The sequence below is a fragment of the Cuculus canorus genome, chromosome 5, assembly GCF_017976375.1.
Source record: "Cuculus canorus isolate bCucCan1 chromosome 5, bCucCan1.pri, whole genome shotgun sequence".
NCBI lineage: Eukaryota > Metazoa > Chordata > Aves > Cuculiformes > Cuculidae > Cuculus > Cuculus canorus.
The window spans coordinates 5,747,185-5,763,844 of record NC_071405.1 but is presented as its reverse complement, the minus strand read 5'-3'; the positions used below and the strand labels follow the sequence as shown (position 1 = coordinate 5,763,844).

The 16,660-nt window shown below is 43.4% G+C and overlaps 1 protein-coding gene across 1 annotated transcript; it reads left to right on the top strand.

The window, feature by feature from the left end:
* The first annotated feature begins 1,001 nt into the window (after positions 1-1,001).
* Positions 1,002-15,981, top strand: ACTR10 (actin related protein 10). Its single transcript, XM_009558809.2, has 13 exons — positions 1,002-1,155; positions 2,980-3,052; positions 3,849-3,931; positions 4,897-5,005; positions 6,886-6,993; positions 7,382-7,449; positions 7,757-7,836; positions 8,236-8,271; positions 10,169-10,248; positions 10,339-10,412; positions 10,801-10,882; positions 12,737-12,938; positions 14,567-15,981. The coding sequence occupies exons 1-13, from the start codon at positions 1,079-1,081 to the stop codon at positions 14,746-14,748; spliced, it is 1,254 nt and encodes a 417-aa protein (XP_009557104.2). The 5' UTR covers positions 1,002-1,078; the 3' UTR covers positions 14,749-15,981.
* The last annotated feature ends 679 nt before the right edge of the window (positions 15,982-16,660 follow it).

Here is a 16,660-nt window from a genome sequence, read left to right as displayed (position 1 = left end):
TTCGTTAAAGGAACTGTTAATGGAGAAGAGGAGGCAGAGGGGAGACCTTAATGCTCTCCACAACTGCCTAAAATGAGTTTGTAGAGAAGTGGGTGTTAGTCTGTTCTCCAAAGTGATGGGTGATAGGACAAGAGGGAATGGCCTCAAGCTGTGTTTGGAAGGGAAAGTTTAGATTGGACATTGGGAAAAATTTGTTCACAGAAAGGGTCATCGGGCACTGGCAGAGGCTGCCCAGGAGGTGGTGGAGTCACCATAGAATCATAGAATCATAGAATCATAGAATGTCCTGAGTTGGAAGGGACCCACAAGGATCATCGAGTCCAACTCCTGTCCCTGCACAGGATAACCCAAATATTCACCCTGTGTGTGTGAGGGTGTTGTCCAAATGCTTCTAGCTCTACATGGGTAAATTCTACATGAACCCCCAAATCCAGCCAAGACTGCTGTGTAACTGAAACAACCCTCAGCATCTTTAACCCAAGCAGTTCGCTGAGCCCTGTCCAACCTGACCTTGAATGTTTCCAGGGATAGGGCATAAACCACCGCTCTGGGCAACCTGTGCCAGTGTTTCACCACCCTCATCATAAAAAAAGTCTTCCTTATGCCTAGTCTGAATCTTCCCTCTTTTAAACCATTACCTTTGACCTGTTGCAACAGGCCCTGATAAGAAGCCTGTCCCTGTCTTTCTTGTAGGCTCCCTTTAGGTACTGGAAGGTCATTATAAGTTCTCCCTGGAGCCTTCTCTTCTCCAGGCTCAACAATGCCAGCTCTCTCAGCCATCCCTGGAGGTGTTTAAGGAACGGGTGGGTGAGGTGCTGGGGGACATGGTTTAGGGACTGTTAGGAATGGTTGGACTCGATGATCCAGTGGGTCCTTTCCAACCTGGTGATTCTATGATTCATCAGGTTACACACGAAGTGGGGTTTCAGACAGGCAGTGGCGCGGGCAGCCACACCCGGGTGGGCACTCACACAGACAGTGCAGCTCGCCGCGACGCAGAGCACAGAAGGACCCCTGGCGGCGCGCCGGGCGAGGGAAGGCCCCCGTGGAGCCGCTGCTGAGGGGAAGGGAGGCCGCGATGCCGCTGTACGAGGGGTTGGGAAGCGGCGGGGAGAAGACAGCGGTTGTGATAGACCTGGGCGAGGCCTTCACCAAGTGAGTGGCGTCGCGCTCCCCCCCCGCTCTGTCGCTGCGGGGTTTGCCGCGAGGGCTGCTGTTGGGGTCGATAATGGAGGGGAGAGCGGATTCCGCTCTTTCCCTCATAACTTCTTCCCCCCGCCTCCTTTCCTCCCCCTTCCTCCCCCTTTCCCTATACTCCTTCCCCCTTCCCTCCCTCCCCCCCCCCCCCTTTTCGTAGAATCATAGAATAGTTAGGGTTAGAAGAGATGTTAAAGATCATCCAGTTCCAGCCTCCTGCTATGAGCAGGGACACCTCCCACTGGATCAGGCTGCCCAAGGTCCGATCCAGCCTGGCCTTGAATATCTCCAGGAATGGGACAGCCACAACTTCCCTGGGCAACCTGTGCCAGTGCCTCACCACTCTCAGTTTGAAGAAATTCTTCCTTGTGTCTAGTCTAAATCATCCCTTCTCCAGTTTATAGCCATTGTCCCATGTCCTATCCCTACAAGCTTTTGTAAGGAGTTCCTCCCCAGCTTTCTTGTAGCCTCTTCAGGTACTGGAAGGTCTCTATAAGGTCTCTTCAGAGCCTTCTCTTCTCCAGGCTTAGCAAGCCCAACTCTCTCAGCCTGTCCTCTTAGGGAAGGTGCTCCAGCCCTCTGATCATCTTTGTAGCCTCCCTGGACCCATTCCAACAGTTCCATATCCTTCTTACGCTGAGGATTCCAGAGCTGGACACAGTACTCCAGATGAGGTCTCACAAGTGAGGAATAGAGGAGTAGAATCACTTCCCTCGCTCTGCTGGCCACTTTTCTTTTAATGCTGCCCAGGACACGGTTGGCCTTCTGGGCTGTGAGCGCACATTGACCACTCATGTTGAGCTTCTCATTGACCAGCTTCCCCAAGTCCTTCTCTGCAGGGCTGCTCTCAGTCACATTGTCCCCCATCCTGTATTGAAACTGCGGGTTGCCCTGACCCAGGTGTAGGACCTTACACTTGGCTGTTGAACCTCACATGGTTCACGCAGGCCCACTTCTCCAGCCTGTCCAGGTCCCTCTGGACCCCTCTCTTTCCCTCCCTTTTTTCGTCTTCACTGCGCCCTTTTTTTCCCTTTCCCACTCTCTTGCATGCAAGTTGGATGCAGAGTCCTCATGTTTCCTCAGGAGTCCTGAGTAATAACCAGTCATCTTGAATCATAGAATCATTTGGTTGGAAAAGACTTTTTAGATGATCAAGTCCAACCGTACCTGTCCATTACTAAACCAAGCAGTAATGCCTTAAATCTCCTGGGATGCCTGTGAAGACAATGCATTTCAAAGTATTAAACAGGCTGGAAACTGGAAAAAAAGTGTTGCTGGAATGATGCTGGTTAGCAGTGAAACAGGACCTACATGGTCTTGGTTGTTAAGTCTTTGTCTTTTGTTTCTACTAAATCAACGTCACAGAAAATGAGGACCTAAAGAGAATAGAGCAGCTTAATTTTGCCTCTACATACTGAGTATTCCAGTGAAAACTGAGCCCGTGTGGAGAACACAGAAGGGTGTTTCCATTCTTCTGTTTAATAGGCAGCAAGGAAGGTTGTGGCTGGGAAGAAAATTGTACTCTGTGGAAAGTAGGAGGCACATCAGTGCTGCGTGTTACAATCCTTACAGAGTGAAGAAAACTTGTATTTGATGCAGCTGAGAGGGATTCAGTAAGATACAATATCTTTCTCATTCAAAATGGCTGGAAAGAAAAGCTCTGTGCAAAACACCTCTTTGCAGTCGCAGAAATATCTCTAATTAATTTTGCTTTGATGTTTACCAGGCCCAGTATGTTAAAGAGTGATTTTCAATTATAAGCTTCTCAACATTTTTTTGTAGGTGTGGCTTTGCAGGAGAAACGGGACCACGATGTATTATTCCTAGTGAAATAAAGAAACCCAGTGTTGCTAAGGTAAACTCACTGGAAATATTTTGCCTTTACAACTTTTGGTCTGTTGTGGTATAGAAGGAACTTATAGACAGGTTTTCTGTCCATCATAAAGTATTTTTCACCATGTTATAACTGCTGCTGGTAAAAGATTGTAACTAGATATAGGCAGTGATACCAACGTTGATGTTAATTGGTGTTCATAAGCCCTGCAGCTTACATTTGGGGCAGTTATTGAGATATTTTTTTGCTGAGTTATGGGTTGGGTTTTCTTTGGAAAACGAACGTTGGGATAAGTTACCAGTGTGAAAAACTAACTAGGATCATAGAATGGTTTGGGTTGGAAGGGACCTTAAAGCTCATCTAGTCCCAGCTCCCTGCCATGGGCAGGGACACCTCCCACTGGATCAGGTTGCTCAAAGCCCCATCCAACCTGGCCCTGAACACCTCCAGGAATGGGGCAGCCACGTCTTCTCTGGGCAACCTGTGCCAGGGCCTCACCATCCTCACAGAAAACATCTCTTCCTAAGATGTCATCTGAATCTCCCTTCTTTCAGCTTAAAACTGTTTTCTCTCATCCTATCCCTCCAATTCCTAATCAAGAGCCCTTCCCCACCTTTCCCATAGGTGTTAAAAAGCTCTGGAGCTTAGTTACAGGGTTTATGAGTTTGAGATGCATGGTTAAAGACACAGGGCAAATCAGTCAAGAGTGAGTATTTCTATATCTGTGTCAGATTATATATGCTCAGATATAATATATGTATTTATATCTAATCAATACCTGTTATTTAAGATGACTGTGGATATTTTGACTTTCCAGCCTGTCAAAGTCGTTCAGTACAATATTAATACAGAAGAGCTGTATTCATATCTGAAGGAATTTATCCATATGCTGTATTTCAGGTAAGAGATCCTTGGATGTTTGTTATTCAAGCTTTTTGTGACTCTTTTCCAAGTACACCGAGGTATTAGGAGTGTGCCTGGAATCTGCTGTCTCATTGAGTAAGAAAACAGAAACAAGATTTTGCTGGTGGCTGCCTGTGTCCTTGTAGGAGAAATTTAGTGGTGCTGAGGTTCAAGTTGTGTTACAGAGAGTTACTGTCCTTTTAACTGTGGCACTGATAAAGAATGTGATAGGGGAAAGCCATTACCTCAGGAGTTGTATGGATTTTGATAGGGCTGAAGCTCATCTTATATCAGTGCAGAACTCTCTCCACATGACAGTGATTTGGAAGGAGGAATCTTTACCTGTGGAAAATTTGTACTTCATTAATACATCTCTATTGTATTTTTAGTGCCATCAGTGAATAATGAAATTGGATTTCATCTTTTCTCTTTACTTCCAGTCCTTATTTTTTACATAGCAAAGTCTATTACTTGACACAAGGAAATGAGTACTTAATTTCTGTGCCTCAGATCTTCTGGTATGGATTCGTAGTGGGTTTTTTCCTGCCCTTGATCATCGTTTTGTAATTGAAATCAGGACAATCCTATCCTCTTCCGCTGAAATCAGGAGATCTGTATTGTCATTATTTCTCTTATGGATGCACTCTGACGCGGGACAAGACATTACTGGCTATTGTGCACACCTGGTTTTGCATATCTTAATATTCATTTAGAAATCTATAACAACTATTCAGAACTGCGGCCTGCTGGCAGATAGCTCTATGACTTGTTTTCTGTAACTCAGTTTCCTGACTTTCTTTTTCTGAAGTGTTGGATTATTTAAGTTCTTTGGGATCTGCTGTAGAAAATGCTCTATAAATGCAAATTTTTAGGATTTTTGAGGAGAATGGAGTATGAAAATAAGGTAAGTCTCACCATCTATGCTTAATCTTATTTTGCTTTGTACACCTTGCCTTTTTTAGACACCTGCTGGTGAATCCCAGAGACCGCCGTGTTGTGATCATAGAATCTGTCTTGTGCCCTTCGCATTTCAGGGACACCCTCACCAGGGTCCTTTTCAAACACTTTGAGGTATGCGTTTGATGTAACTACCGTGTGTGCTCAACATAGCACTCATTGCTAGAAATTTTACTTGTAGTCACTACTGGATGTGGACAAAGACATGAAAATAAATGCCCAAAGAATGAGAGGGTCATAAAGAAGATGGAAAACAGCTGATGGTCATCTGGGGAAGCAGGGCTTGGAGATTGTCATGATGGCAATTTTTGTTCAATTCTGACTCTTCCTGAGGCCACAAAACAGGAGCTATTAACAAGAATCCAAAAGCTTTCTGTGGCTTGTACAAAAATACATCTCACTTCAGGCTGTTCCAGACAGAACCAATAATCCCCATCGAGCACTGCCTGAAGCCAGAATTTATATTTAAACACTTTTTAGTGCTCTGTCAGCAAATCGTCTGACTTGTACCAGCATCAATATCTTTGCCTAGCATGTGGTCTGGCCTCTGGCTGTGCTCATTTACAGAAGAGCTTACCTGAGATCTATTATCTGCTCTGCCTAATCAGTCTTTTTGAAGAAAAGTCTAAGTCTAATCTTTGCTTAGTTCTAGCAGAAAATATTTCAGAAGGTGATTCTGTACTTCTTCAGTTCAGATGGAACAAAGGTTAAGGTTCTTCTAATAAGAAGTGATGAAACTAGTTTGTCTGCAGTACTTTCCTACTTGGCTTCTACGACACAGTTTACCAACTAATCTTAAATGTCTGCACAATTCTTTCCCACTATTGATGATAATTTTTTTCTGATTACTTGAAATTGCTGAAAGATTTGAGTGATTTGGAGGTTTTCTTCTGTAATCCCCTTACGGGGAAAAGATGTCTCATTTGAATGTTTCCAGGGATAGGGTATCCACCACCTCTCTGGGCAACCTGTGCAGGTGCTTTACCAAAATATCAGGAATGTTGCCTTTCAGTGCAGGATTTATTGAAATAGCTCATTTAATTCACATTTCACGGTGTGATATTCGTTAAAGCAACTGTTAAAGGAAAAGAGGAGGCAGAGGGGAGACCTTGTTGCTCTCTACAACTCCCTAAAAGGAGTTTGTAGAGAAGTGGGTATTGGTCTCTTCTCTAAAGTGATGGGTGATAGGACAAGAGGGAATGGCCTCAAGCTGTGTTTGAAAGGGAAAGTTTAGATTGGACATTGGGAAAAAGTTATTCACAGAAAGGGTCACTGGGCACTGGCAGAGGCTGCCCAGGAGGTGGTGGAGTCACCATCCCTGGAGGTGTTTAAAAGGCGAGTAGATGAGGTGCTTGGGGACATGATTTAGTAGTAGATAGATACAGTTGGAGTTGATATCTAAGGTCTTTTCTAACCTTATAATTCTGTGTTGCTATCTAGGAAGCATGTATGGAATTCTGGGAGAAGGAAGTAATTCTCTCGTTGTTTTGACTTGAATTTTCACATTGCTTTGGGGAGGGAGTTTTAAACACCTCTCTTGTGAGTTTGTTTGCAGCCATGAGTTGTTATAAGGCATGCTTTTACGGGATTTATGTATAGCAACTTTTTTCACATCTTACGTCTTTGTACAACATTTCAAGTACTGTGTTCCAGTTCCTTTAGTTTCTTGTTGGTGACAACGATGATAAGAAACCTGATCTCTGGCTTCTGCTGAGTTCTGTAGTTAAGACTTGCTTGTCTCACAAGCCCATTCCAAGATTTGTTATTCCTGAAGTAAATGGTAAATGTAGCACAGATAAAATGAATGTAGAAATTAGAATCCTGTTGTATTTTGTTCATTACTGCACTACCATAAAAATGAAATTTAAAATTGATACCTCAAGATAGACTTGTTTGGGACTAGCTTTTGTTACAATGTTTGGAGAAAGCATAGGCTCTTTGGGTGTTGGGCTTTTTCCCCTCTTTTGTCAAGTGTCCTCTTGTTTTCCATGTAGGTTCCTTCCGTTTTGTTTGCTCCGAGTCATCTAATGTCTCTGCTGACCCTTGGGATCAATTCTGCCATGGTGCTGGACTGTGGATATGCAGAAAGCTTGGTGCTACCTGTATCCTTTAATAGCACAGAAACAACGTTCTCAGCTGTAGGGATTTCATGACAGTATGATGTTTTCATAGACTTCAAGTGTGATAGGAAGTAATGAGAACAGATCAGCCAGTCCGGTTTTTGACCAGAAGATATCATGACTTGGGGAATCTTTGGCAGCCAGCGTGCTAAGTCTGTGTTCCCTGGAAACTTTGGGAGGGTGGTGTGGTTCCTAACACCGGCCTTTGCATGGTATGAATCTGTTTTGGAGAGAAGCAGTTGAGAAGAACACAGAAAAGTGTTCCACATAGCTAATGTGAGAGAATGTTGAGGGGGAAAAAGCGTTTGGTTCCAACAGACTGAGAACTCAGAGCAAAAAAAAAAAGGCAGCTTTCCTGATCTTCATGTAGATATATGAGGGAATTCCAATTCTGAGCTGCTGGGGTTCTCTGCCCTTGGGAGGAAAGGCTATCCACAAGTAAGTTCACAGTTATACATTCAAGGTTACCCGTAATTTATTTGTGAAAGTTAATCTTTGCCTAATGACCAAAGACTCCTATTGAACGTGACTTAAATCATCTCTGTTGTTGTGACAGCATCCAGTTTTTCAAGTTGCCACTGTCTGTCTTTTGTTTACATAGTAAAAGCTGCAGAAGTCAGATCTGCTTCCATTTATACTTAGAAAAACATAACTGAAAGGAATAAATACTGTCCCTTAAGAATAGTACGGAGACTCAGTCTGAGTTAATAGCTTGTTTTAACTAACTTAATGTGCTGTGTTTCAGGGAGCTGGAATATCAGCTGTTGGAGCAGTGCACAGTTGATACAGGATCAGCCAAAGGACAAAGCCTTCCATCTGTGATGGGTAAGGCCTGTTTAGTGGAACATACGCACTGTGAATTTGCACTGGGGAAAGTGGATTAATACAAACAGCAAATAAAAGAGTTTAGCATTCACCGCATCTTACGCGATCTACTCTAATAGTTTCTTTCTCCATATATAACAAATTTGTTGTTTTTATGGTAAGCTACTCATAACAGCAGATTTGAATGATAGTTGAGGTAAAAGTTCTGTGGTAATTTTTCAGTCTATTTGAGAGATGGCACTTTTTTTCTGTTCCTAATAGCCTTTCTTCCTTAGAAATACTTAAAAGCTGCTGTCCAAGCAAAACTTTAATATACTAAACATAGTTTAAACTTAGTTTCATTCTTAAATTCTCTTTCTAATTAAAAAGCTTTGGTTCTAAGTTATTTTTTTGTTTCAGGCTCAGTTCCAGAAGACATAGTAGAGGATATAAAAGGTAAAATGTTCAGCTTCATGAAATTCTAGTTATTAAATTGTGCAGTAGATCATGATAATAGCAAGTATGCAACACTTTACATATAGGAATTTATTCTGTGTTCTGTATCTGTCAAATTTCTTACCTACTTGAGGAAATTGCAGTGTTCTTCCTCTTTGAAACAAAAACTGTGTTGAACTCCTCTTTCAGATTTAGCCCATATGTTGTTAAGATGTAGCTCGTAGATATGTTTGGTAGACTAACACAGGAGTAGTGCACTATTTTGTGTATCCTATGGTCTGCAGGTTGGGTTAACTTCGTGTTGTATTTTTAACTACTGACATTTTGCGTATCATAGAATCATGGAATGGTTTGGGTTGGGAGTGACCTTAAAGCCCATCCAGTTCCCACCTCCTGCCATGGGCAGGGACACCTCCCACTGGATCAGGTTGCTCCAAGCCCCGTCCAACCTTGAACACCTCCAGGGATGGAGCAGCCACCGCTGCTCTGGGCAACTTGGGCCAGTACCTCACCACCCTCATTGTGAAGAATTTCATCCTAGTCTAATCTAAATCTTCCCCCCTCCAATTTAAAGCCATTCCCTGTTGTCCTGTCACTACCTGCCCTTGTAAAAAGTCTCTCCTCAGCTTTCTTGTAGCCTCTTCAGGTACTGGAAGGCTGCTCGAAGATATGGATATATACAACATGTACTTTGTGTGGGACTTGGCGTTAGCAGATCTAATGCTCCAACTCTGCTATCATAGATAGATTGTGCTTGCAAATGCGGCATTTAAGCACTCTTAACATCATGACATAAGAATATTTTAAGTTCATTTAGTTCATAAATTAACTAGGAAGCCACAATTTGCCCTAAAGTCCATTTTGCAAAAAACAAAACCAAAGTATGAATAAAAGACTTTTTGGCACATTAATCAGGCAGGGTGAGTCAAGGACCGCGTTTGTGCCAGAAAAAACAGATTCTGTCTTTGGACAGAACTTGGATGAATTCTGATGTCATATTTCATGTGCAAGAGATATAACACTACATATATAATCATAGAAAATAGCAACTAATAAATGTCTCTTGGGCCAAACTGGAAAGAAATCCATGAAACTATACATAATCATAAAAAAAAGTAACTAATATATATCTCTTGGACCAAATTGGGAAGAAATCCGTCACTCAAATGCAAAATAACTTCAATGCAGCTGGTGCTTTGTCAAAAGGAAGTTGTTTTTCTAGTTCCTGGACTTGAACACAACTTTCTGATTAGTTCTGTTTTTTATGCAGCCTTTTGGAAGCAGATACAATGCGCTAGCGTTAAAATTATGATTGCTTCTGTATTGAAGGGTTGTTCCTTTGTGACAGCCGTTCACGAAGAGGGTACTTATTATATACTTATTTATTGCTGTCTGGCAGGAATAACGCTAACAGCTGGGATACAAATGAAATTGTGCACTCATAGTGTTGCTTGGAGAAGAAAAAAACCTCGAGTTCTTCAGGTCATGAAGAATTGCACTAGGAAAAATATTCCATGATTACATTTGAAGCCACGGTGCAAGGCGCACAGTGGTGTGTTTGACAGCAGAATGCAACCCCTGGTACCTCATGACAGCTGGAGGCATGATTAGTAACACTCCTCTGTCTTTAAATCTTATGAAGCTTGTCTGAGAAAGAAGTCTTGTCTGCCCTAGCACAGTTTCAGTGTCAGCTTCATTGAAACTCATGTTCTAGATTGCATCTGAGCTGTGCTGAAGTGTGGAGACCATTTTTCTTTGTGTTTATTTGATGATGTCTTGGACCAGCAAGGGCCGGAAGTGCATGTTCTTCTGTAAACTAAGCACAATTATTGTCTGTATTGGTGAGAAAAGGATCCAACAGAATCTCTTCTCTACCCCTTCCTTTTCTTTTATGAAGTCCGCACTTGTTTTGTGAGCGATCTCCAACGTGGACTGAAGATCCAAGCAGCCAAGTTCAACATTGATGGCAGTGCTGAGGTGGGTGGAGAATGAAGCTTACCGTCCTCTTCCAAAGTGGGTGCAGTCTTTCTGGCCTCTAAAGCAATACACATGTGTTTTTATTTCTAGCGTCCTTCACCGCCTCCAGATGTGGACTACCCTTTAGACGGAGAGAAGATTCTCCATGTAGTCGGCCCCATCAGGTGAGAAACGCCGCAGCAGAGTATTTTTCTTTAGGAGGATACCTTTTCAACTGTAAAAGCACGTAAATTCTCATAAAATTGAATTTTAAGGAAACACATATGCTTTTAATGTCTCTTAAATTGAGGCTTTGTGCTGGGCACCATTGCAAGCCCATTATACGAGATATCAGGTTCTCCAGAGAGTTCAGGGTTGAATATGAGAGCAAATAGATTGGAGAGATGGGGAAACGGAACTGGAATGTTAATATATGATGCTGAGACAGGTTTAGTGATAGAGGATGTGCTGTCAGAAGGAAGTCTGTAGTTCTTTCCAGCCCTGCATTCCCAAAGATTGGCTCAGAGCATAGAATTGCTTCTCATTAACACACATTTCCTGTCTTTTCAACAGAGACTCCGTTGTGGAAATACTATTTGAACAGGATAATGAAGAGACCTCTGTTGCCACTTTGATCTTAGATTCACTCATTCAGGTATCTGTGTTACAAACCATTTATTGAATATATCCATCCTTAAAGAACCTGCTGTTACAAATAACTCTTCCTAGAGTAGCAGGGGTTGTTTAATCTGGAGAAAAGGAGGCTGAGGAGAGACCTTATCCGTTTCTGTAATAACCTGAAAGGAGGTTGTAGCGAGGTGGGTGTCAGTCTCTTCTCCTTGGTAGCCAGTGACAGGACTAGGGGAAATGGCCTCAAGCTGCACCAGGGGAGATTTAGGTTGGATATTAGGAGGAATTTCTTTACTGAAGGAGTTGTCAAGCATTGAAAGAGGCTGCCCAGGGAGGCGATTGAGTCACCATCCCTGGAGTGTCTAAAAGACAAGTAGATGTTTACCTGGGAACATGGTCTAGCGGCAGACTTAGCAGGGCTGGAATAATGGTTGGACTTGATAATCTTAAAGGTCTTTTCTAACCAAAACCATTCTATGATTCTGTGATTCTATGACTGCAGGCTGTGATAGGTTGAAGAAATTCAGCACAGAATGACTCCTAGGGTGCAGCCACATGACAAATTTCTGTGGGGTACCAAATCATCGTGTGTCATCCACGCTGTGGGTGTTTCCTTACTCCTTGCTGGGCTGCAGTGTGTTTAGGAGAGCTTTCTAACAAAGATGATGCTTTCCTCTCAGCAAAATAAACTGCCTTGCGTTTGTTTGGGGGTGAGGCTCTACGTGTGTAGTGATGCAGGAGTAGCTCATACCTGGTGTTACAGGAATTACACTACTTAAACAGAACTGATGGAGGTGTTCTGCTTCTTTTTTTGGAGTGCTTTGCTTAGAGTTGGGAGTCCTGCAGGCTGCTCGTTAACCCAAGATAGAATGAAATTAGTTTGGACATCTCTATTACAGGCAGTATGTAGATATATTATGGAAAATGTCTTAGCATACACAAACATTTCATTTCTTATTATATTTAGGAAAAAAATGATTACAAAGCCACTTTAAATGGAAATTTTCATTATATGGTGGTATATGTAGATTCAATAAAGTTGACTTCCTGTAGTCATTGATGCCATTTAAATTAGTTTACTGAGACATAATTTATTGGAGAGCCATAGGCTTGGATGACATGGCAAACATTTCAATGAGAATTCTTTATGGAAACAAATTGTTAAACAAGATCAATAATTGTTGAGCAAAATGTGCCTGGAGCCCTCACTTCGGTACCTCTGGTCATTTGCATTGCATCACTTTTTGGCCAGAGGAAAGACAAATGCTAGATTTTCAAGTGATAAATAGCATGCAGTTACTGCTGCTGGACAAGAGGACCACAGTGGTCTGGAATTTGTTTTAGCAGTATAGCACAGAGGTGTTTGTAAGGGACAGAATTGACAAAGCTTGAGTTTGTCATGCTTCTGTCTCCCCTGCTTGGAACATCTCATGCCTGAGGCAAGATCCAGCAGAAACCTTTTCTGCCACTGAGGCTTTTGTAGCACCTTTCTCCCACATGGAGGTAAAAAGAGTTGGTCTCATAGGTCACGGTTTTCCCTCTCTGAGAACGCTGGTTGAGGCTTTTCCTCTCTGGCACATCTTCTCCCAGAACTCAAGGGAGTTACTATTGCTGGAACCTCTGTCATCATGGCCTGTCTCGGCTGCTGGGCATTACAGGGACTCACCGTGTGCTCACGTAAGCCTTAGCTGGACAATTCCTTAAGCCTGGTTTTCTTGGGAAGTCTGGGGAAAAAATAATATCGGTTAGGTATGAGCTGAGTATGAGAAAACAGCAGTCGGAGTGCATAGAAAGACTGAATTTCTAACAGACCTTTGAATGCTTGTTCATACAACTGTGGTTAAAAGTGTTGTGGTTTTTTTATTCCCATTTGCATTAGTGTCCAATAGACACCAGGAAGCAGCTGGCGGAGAACTTGGTAGTCATTGGTGGCACCGCGATGTTGCCAGGATTCCTCCACAGGCTCATGGCAGAAATCAGGTACCTGGTAGAGAAACCAAAGTACAAAGAAGTGCTGGCGACGAAAACCTTCAGAATTCACACTCCGCCTGCCAAACCCAACTGCGTGGCCTGGCTGGGAGGTAAGAATGAAAGCTACTGTAAAAGGCAGGGACAGAGGGGAAAACCAAACTTTCCAAGTGGGATTTGTGATGAGTAAATAGCATTAACACTTAGGTGAGCTGTTGAAATGAAGCTGTACTGGGGCTCTGTGGAACTGCTGTGCCCTCCTGGAAGAGACCTTGGGGAGTAAAGCTCCCTCGGGAACGTGAGGTGGGTGCTGCAGGGAATGGGTGCTCCGAGCAGGTGACGTGCAATACGGAACAGATGTGTGTAGGTGAGTAGTTGTTGACTGGAGTGCAGGACACGGCTACCGCCGTACGGTGGCACCAGCAAAGCGAGGAGGCACAGCAGAGCCGCTGGCTGGGAAAACAAGTTTATTACTGGCTGAGGAGCTGTCAGCTCCCTGGATTGTTCCCAAGGGCCGGGAACAAATACAGCAACTCTGCGGTGGATTTTGGCTGCTGTTAGGGAATCATAGAATAGATTAATAGAATCATTAAGGTTGGATAAGACCTCTAAGGTCACCAAGTCCAACTGTCAGCCCAACACCACTGTCCCTACTGAATCATGTCCTGAAATGCCACATCTACATGATTTTTAACACCTCTCAGTTTGGTGACTCCACCACTGCCCTGGGCAGCCTGTTCCAATGCTTCACCACTCTTGCAGTATAGAAATTTTTCTTAATATCTAGTCTAAACCTCCCTTGGTGCAACTTGAGGCCATTTCTTCTCATTTGTTACTTGAGAGAAGAGACCAACACCCACCTGACTACAGCTTTCCTTGAAGTAGTTGTAGAGAGTGATGAGGTCTCCCCTCAGCCTTCTCCAAGCTAAGCAGCCTCAGGTCCCTCAGCTGCTCCCCCAGCTCCCTTGGTCCCCCCTGGAAACGCTCCAGCAACTTGATATCTTTCTTGTACTGAGGGGCCCAAAACTGAACCCAGGATTCAAGGTGTGGCCTCCCCAGCGCTGAGTACAGAGGGACAATCCCTTCCCTGCTCCACACAATTTCTGATACAAGCCAGGATGCTGTTGGCCTTCTTCACCACCTGGCACATCGCTCAGGAAAAAGAAAGTCTTGCTGTTGTGAGCAACTCTTTGATGGGTGCCTCTGAGGTTGATGAGAATTCATGCTTTTCGAAACTTCCATTTAACGCGCTGAGCCTATCTGGTGCATATGAGGAACTGAATTTAACTGCAAAAGTAAATTTTATTTCCATATGCTTTGAAGTGTAAATGTTTATCAAGTTTTAGGGTTAGCAAATGAGTACTATGTCTCCGTATCAAGTCCTCTGATATTTTCCTTCGGTCGCATCTCCAGTCAGCTGCTGAGGGCTGAATCCGCTCACAGCTGTGTAAAGCTCTTAGGGGTATTGTCTGACACCCTTTTTGGATAAAGAGAATTCCTTTAAATGCAAAGTAGTTTATTTAAAATGCTTTAAATCAAAACTCATGGGAAAATTTGTCATAAGAAGGAGATAAGCTAGGCCAGTTCTGCTGTCCACAGAGGCCAGGTGATTCTTTGCTTTCAGTTTCTTTCAAGGGACATAAACGGAAGCAATTTGGTAATAGCTGGGATATGGTAAATAAATAGAAGAAGAAATTCAGTACCTGGATTTAATGCAGCATTTTTTTCCCCAATAATGTAGGAGCTATTTTTGGAGCACTTCAGGACATCCTTGGGAGCCGGTCTGTGTCTAAGGAATATTACAGCCAGACAGGCCGCATACCCGACTGGTGCTGTCTTAATAATCCTCCACTGGAAATGATGTTTGATGTTGGCAAAGCACCCCCACCACTGATGAAGAGGGCTTTTTCAACTGAGAAATAAGCACCCGAATGCTACACAAGGATTCCTCTCATCTGTTTCAAGTAGACATCCATGTATTGCCTTTTTTTTTGTTCAGTAATTTGTGTGTAACACTATTAAACATGGACACTGTGGAAGTTTGGGGGGAATATAGTGGTAGGTACTAACACTGTTGAAAACTACATCCAGTTATAGTTTAAAAGCTTAACTCTGGCAGCGCTACATGGTTTTGTCCTCTCCTGAAGAAATTCTACACCGTCATGAGTTGTAGCCTGCAGAGTTCTGTGTTATTTATATGTACAGTAAGTGACATTGTTGAGAGAATTTGTTTTAAGATATTTGGGGTTTAAATGTACTTAGAAGAACGGAGGGCAGTCTCTCTGGGAAATATCTACGGATTTTCTGCCAAATTGTGCATTAAAATATTCCATCGTTGAATCACATGTGAGGAAATGGTTTGGGGCTGTTTAGCAAAGGTGCTGGAGCAGGATTTCACCTGGAAACAGACTGGTCTTGAGTTTTAGCAGAGAACTCTGCTGCCTGTACTTCTCATGTAGTGCTGAACTCTCCCAGTATCTCTCCTCCAAGGAAGACTTCAACCATGTAAGCATTATAAACAAGTGAGGAAATCTTGAGTCTCTTATGGAGCTGTCAACTTTAGAAGTCACTTCTTTGCCCTTCTTCTCACCATCAGAAATACTAAGGTTTGTTGTCCCACAGCGATAGGTATTAAATGAAAATGCAATACAAGGGCATTGCTTAACAGAAACAAAAGTACATTGGGACATTAACGCTGTATTTAGGAACTTTTTGGCTGATCAATAGCTTTTTGAAGATGTTATAACGTTGTTTTGAAGGAGCGTTCCTGTGGAAAAACAAACACTTAGGCTGTCGTTCTGCTGCTCGTGCTGCTGATCTGGGTTTGTCATGATTCCCGTTATCCTTTGAGGGTTGGAGAGAGAAGGAATCACGGAAACATTTAGGTTGGAAAAGACATTTATAAGGCCACCTACTCCAAGACTTAACCTAACACTGCCAAGCCCCATAATACTGTTGTGAATGACCTTTGCATGCAGAGCTGGTGTTCTTGGTGGCCATTCTGGACAGTGCACTGTGTCTCAGCAGCTTTGTGTCCTGGGAGAGGGATTCTCCTGGCCTCAAACACCGCTAGGCTTGCTGCCTAAATGGTGACCCTGCTGGGGTTTCAGTCTTACTCCTAGGAGCAATTGCTTATTTCAAACTTAGAGAGATAATATTTATTTCTAATATATCTTATTGTCCTAAACGTGTTTTTTGTGGCTGATTTCCTGGGCTGTCTGCTAACAACCTGCAGAGTGCTACGGCGTTTCAGTGAGCTCCTGCACCGTTTTGTCATTCTGTTTTATATGTGATTTACTTTAATACATGCTGTTAGTTGGAACACTGTGCACCGGTGCCGTGGGACCTCTTGCAAGCCGGGCACGTTTTGCCACCACGTCTTCATTCTGCCCACTCCACTCTTCTCCTGTGGCATTTCTGCATCGCTGAACAGCTTCATAGAATCATAGAATAGTGTGGATTGGGAGCAACCTTAAAGATGATCCAGTTCCAACTCCCTGCCATGGGCAGGGACACTTCCCACTGGATCAGGCTGCCCAAAGCCCCATCCAACCTGGCCTTGAACACCTCCAGGGATGGAGCAGCCACTTCTCTGGGCAACCTGGGCCAGTTCCTACCCACCCTCGGCGTGAAAACTTTCTTCCTAATGTCTGGTCTAAATCTTCTTCCCTCCAATTCCATGGCAGCGGGGTTGGAACTGGCTGATCTTTAAGGTCCCTTCCAATCTAAACTATTCTATGATTCAATGATAATAAAACGCTTTCTCCCTCTGTTCTCTACGAAGAGCAGCGCAGCGCGGTGACACCGATCACAGCCCTGCGAGCCGCTGCGCACT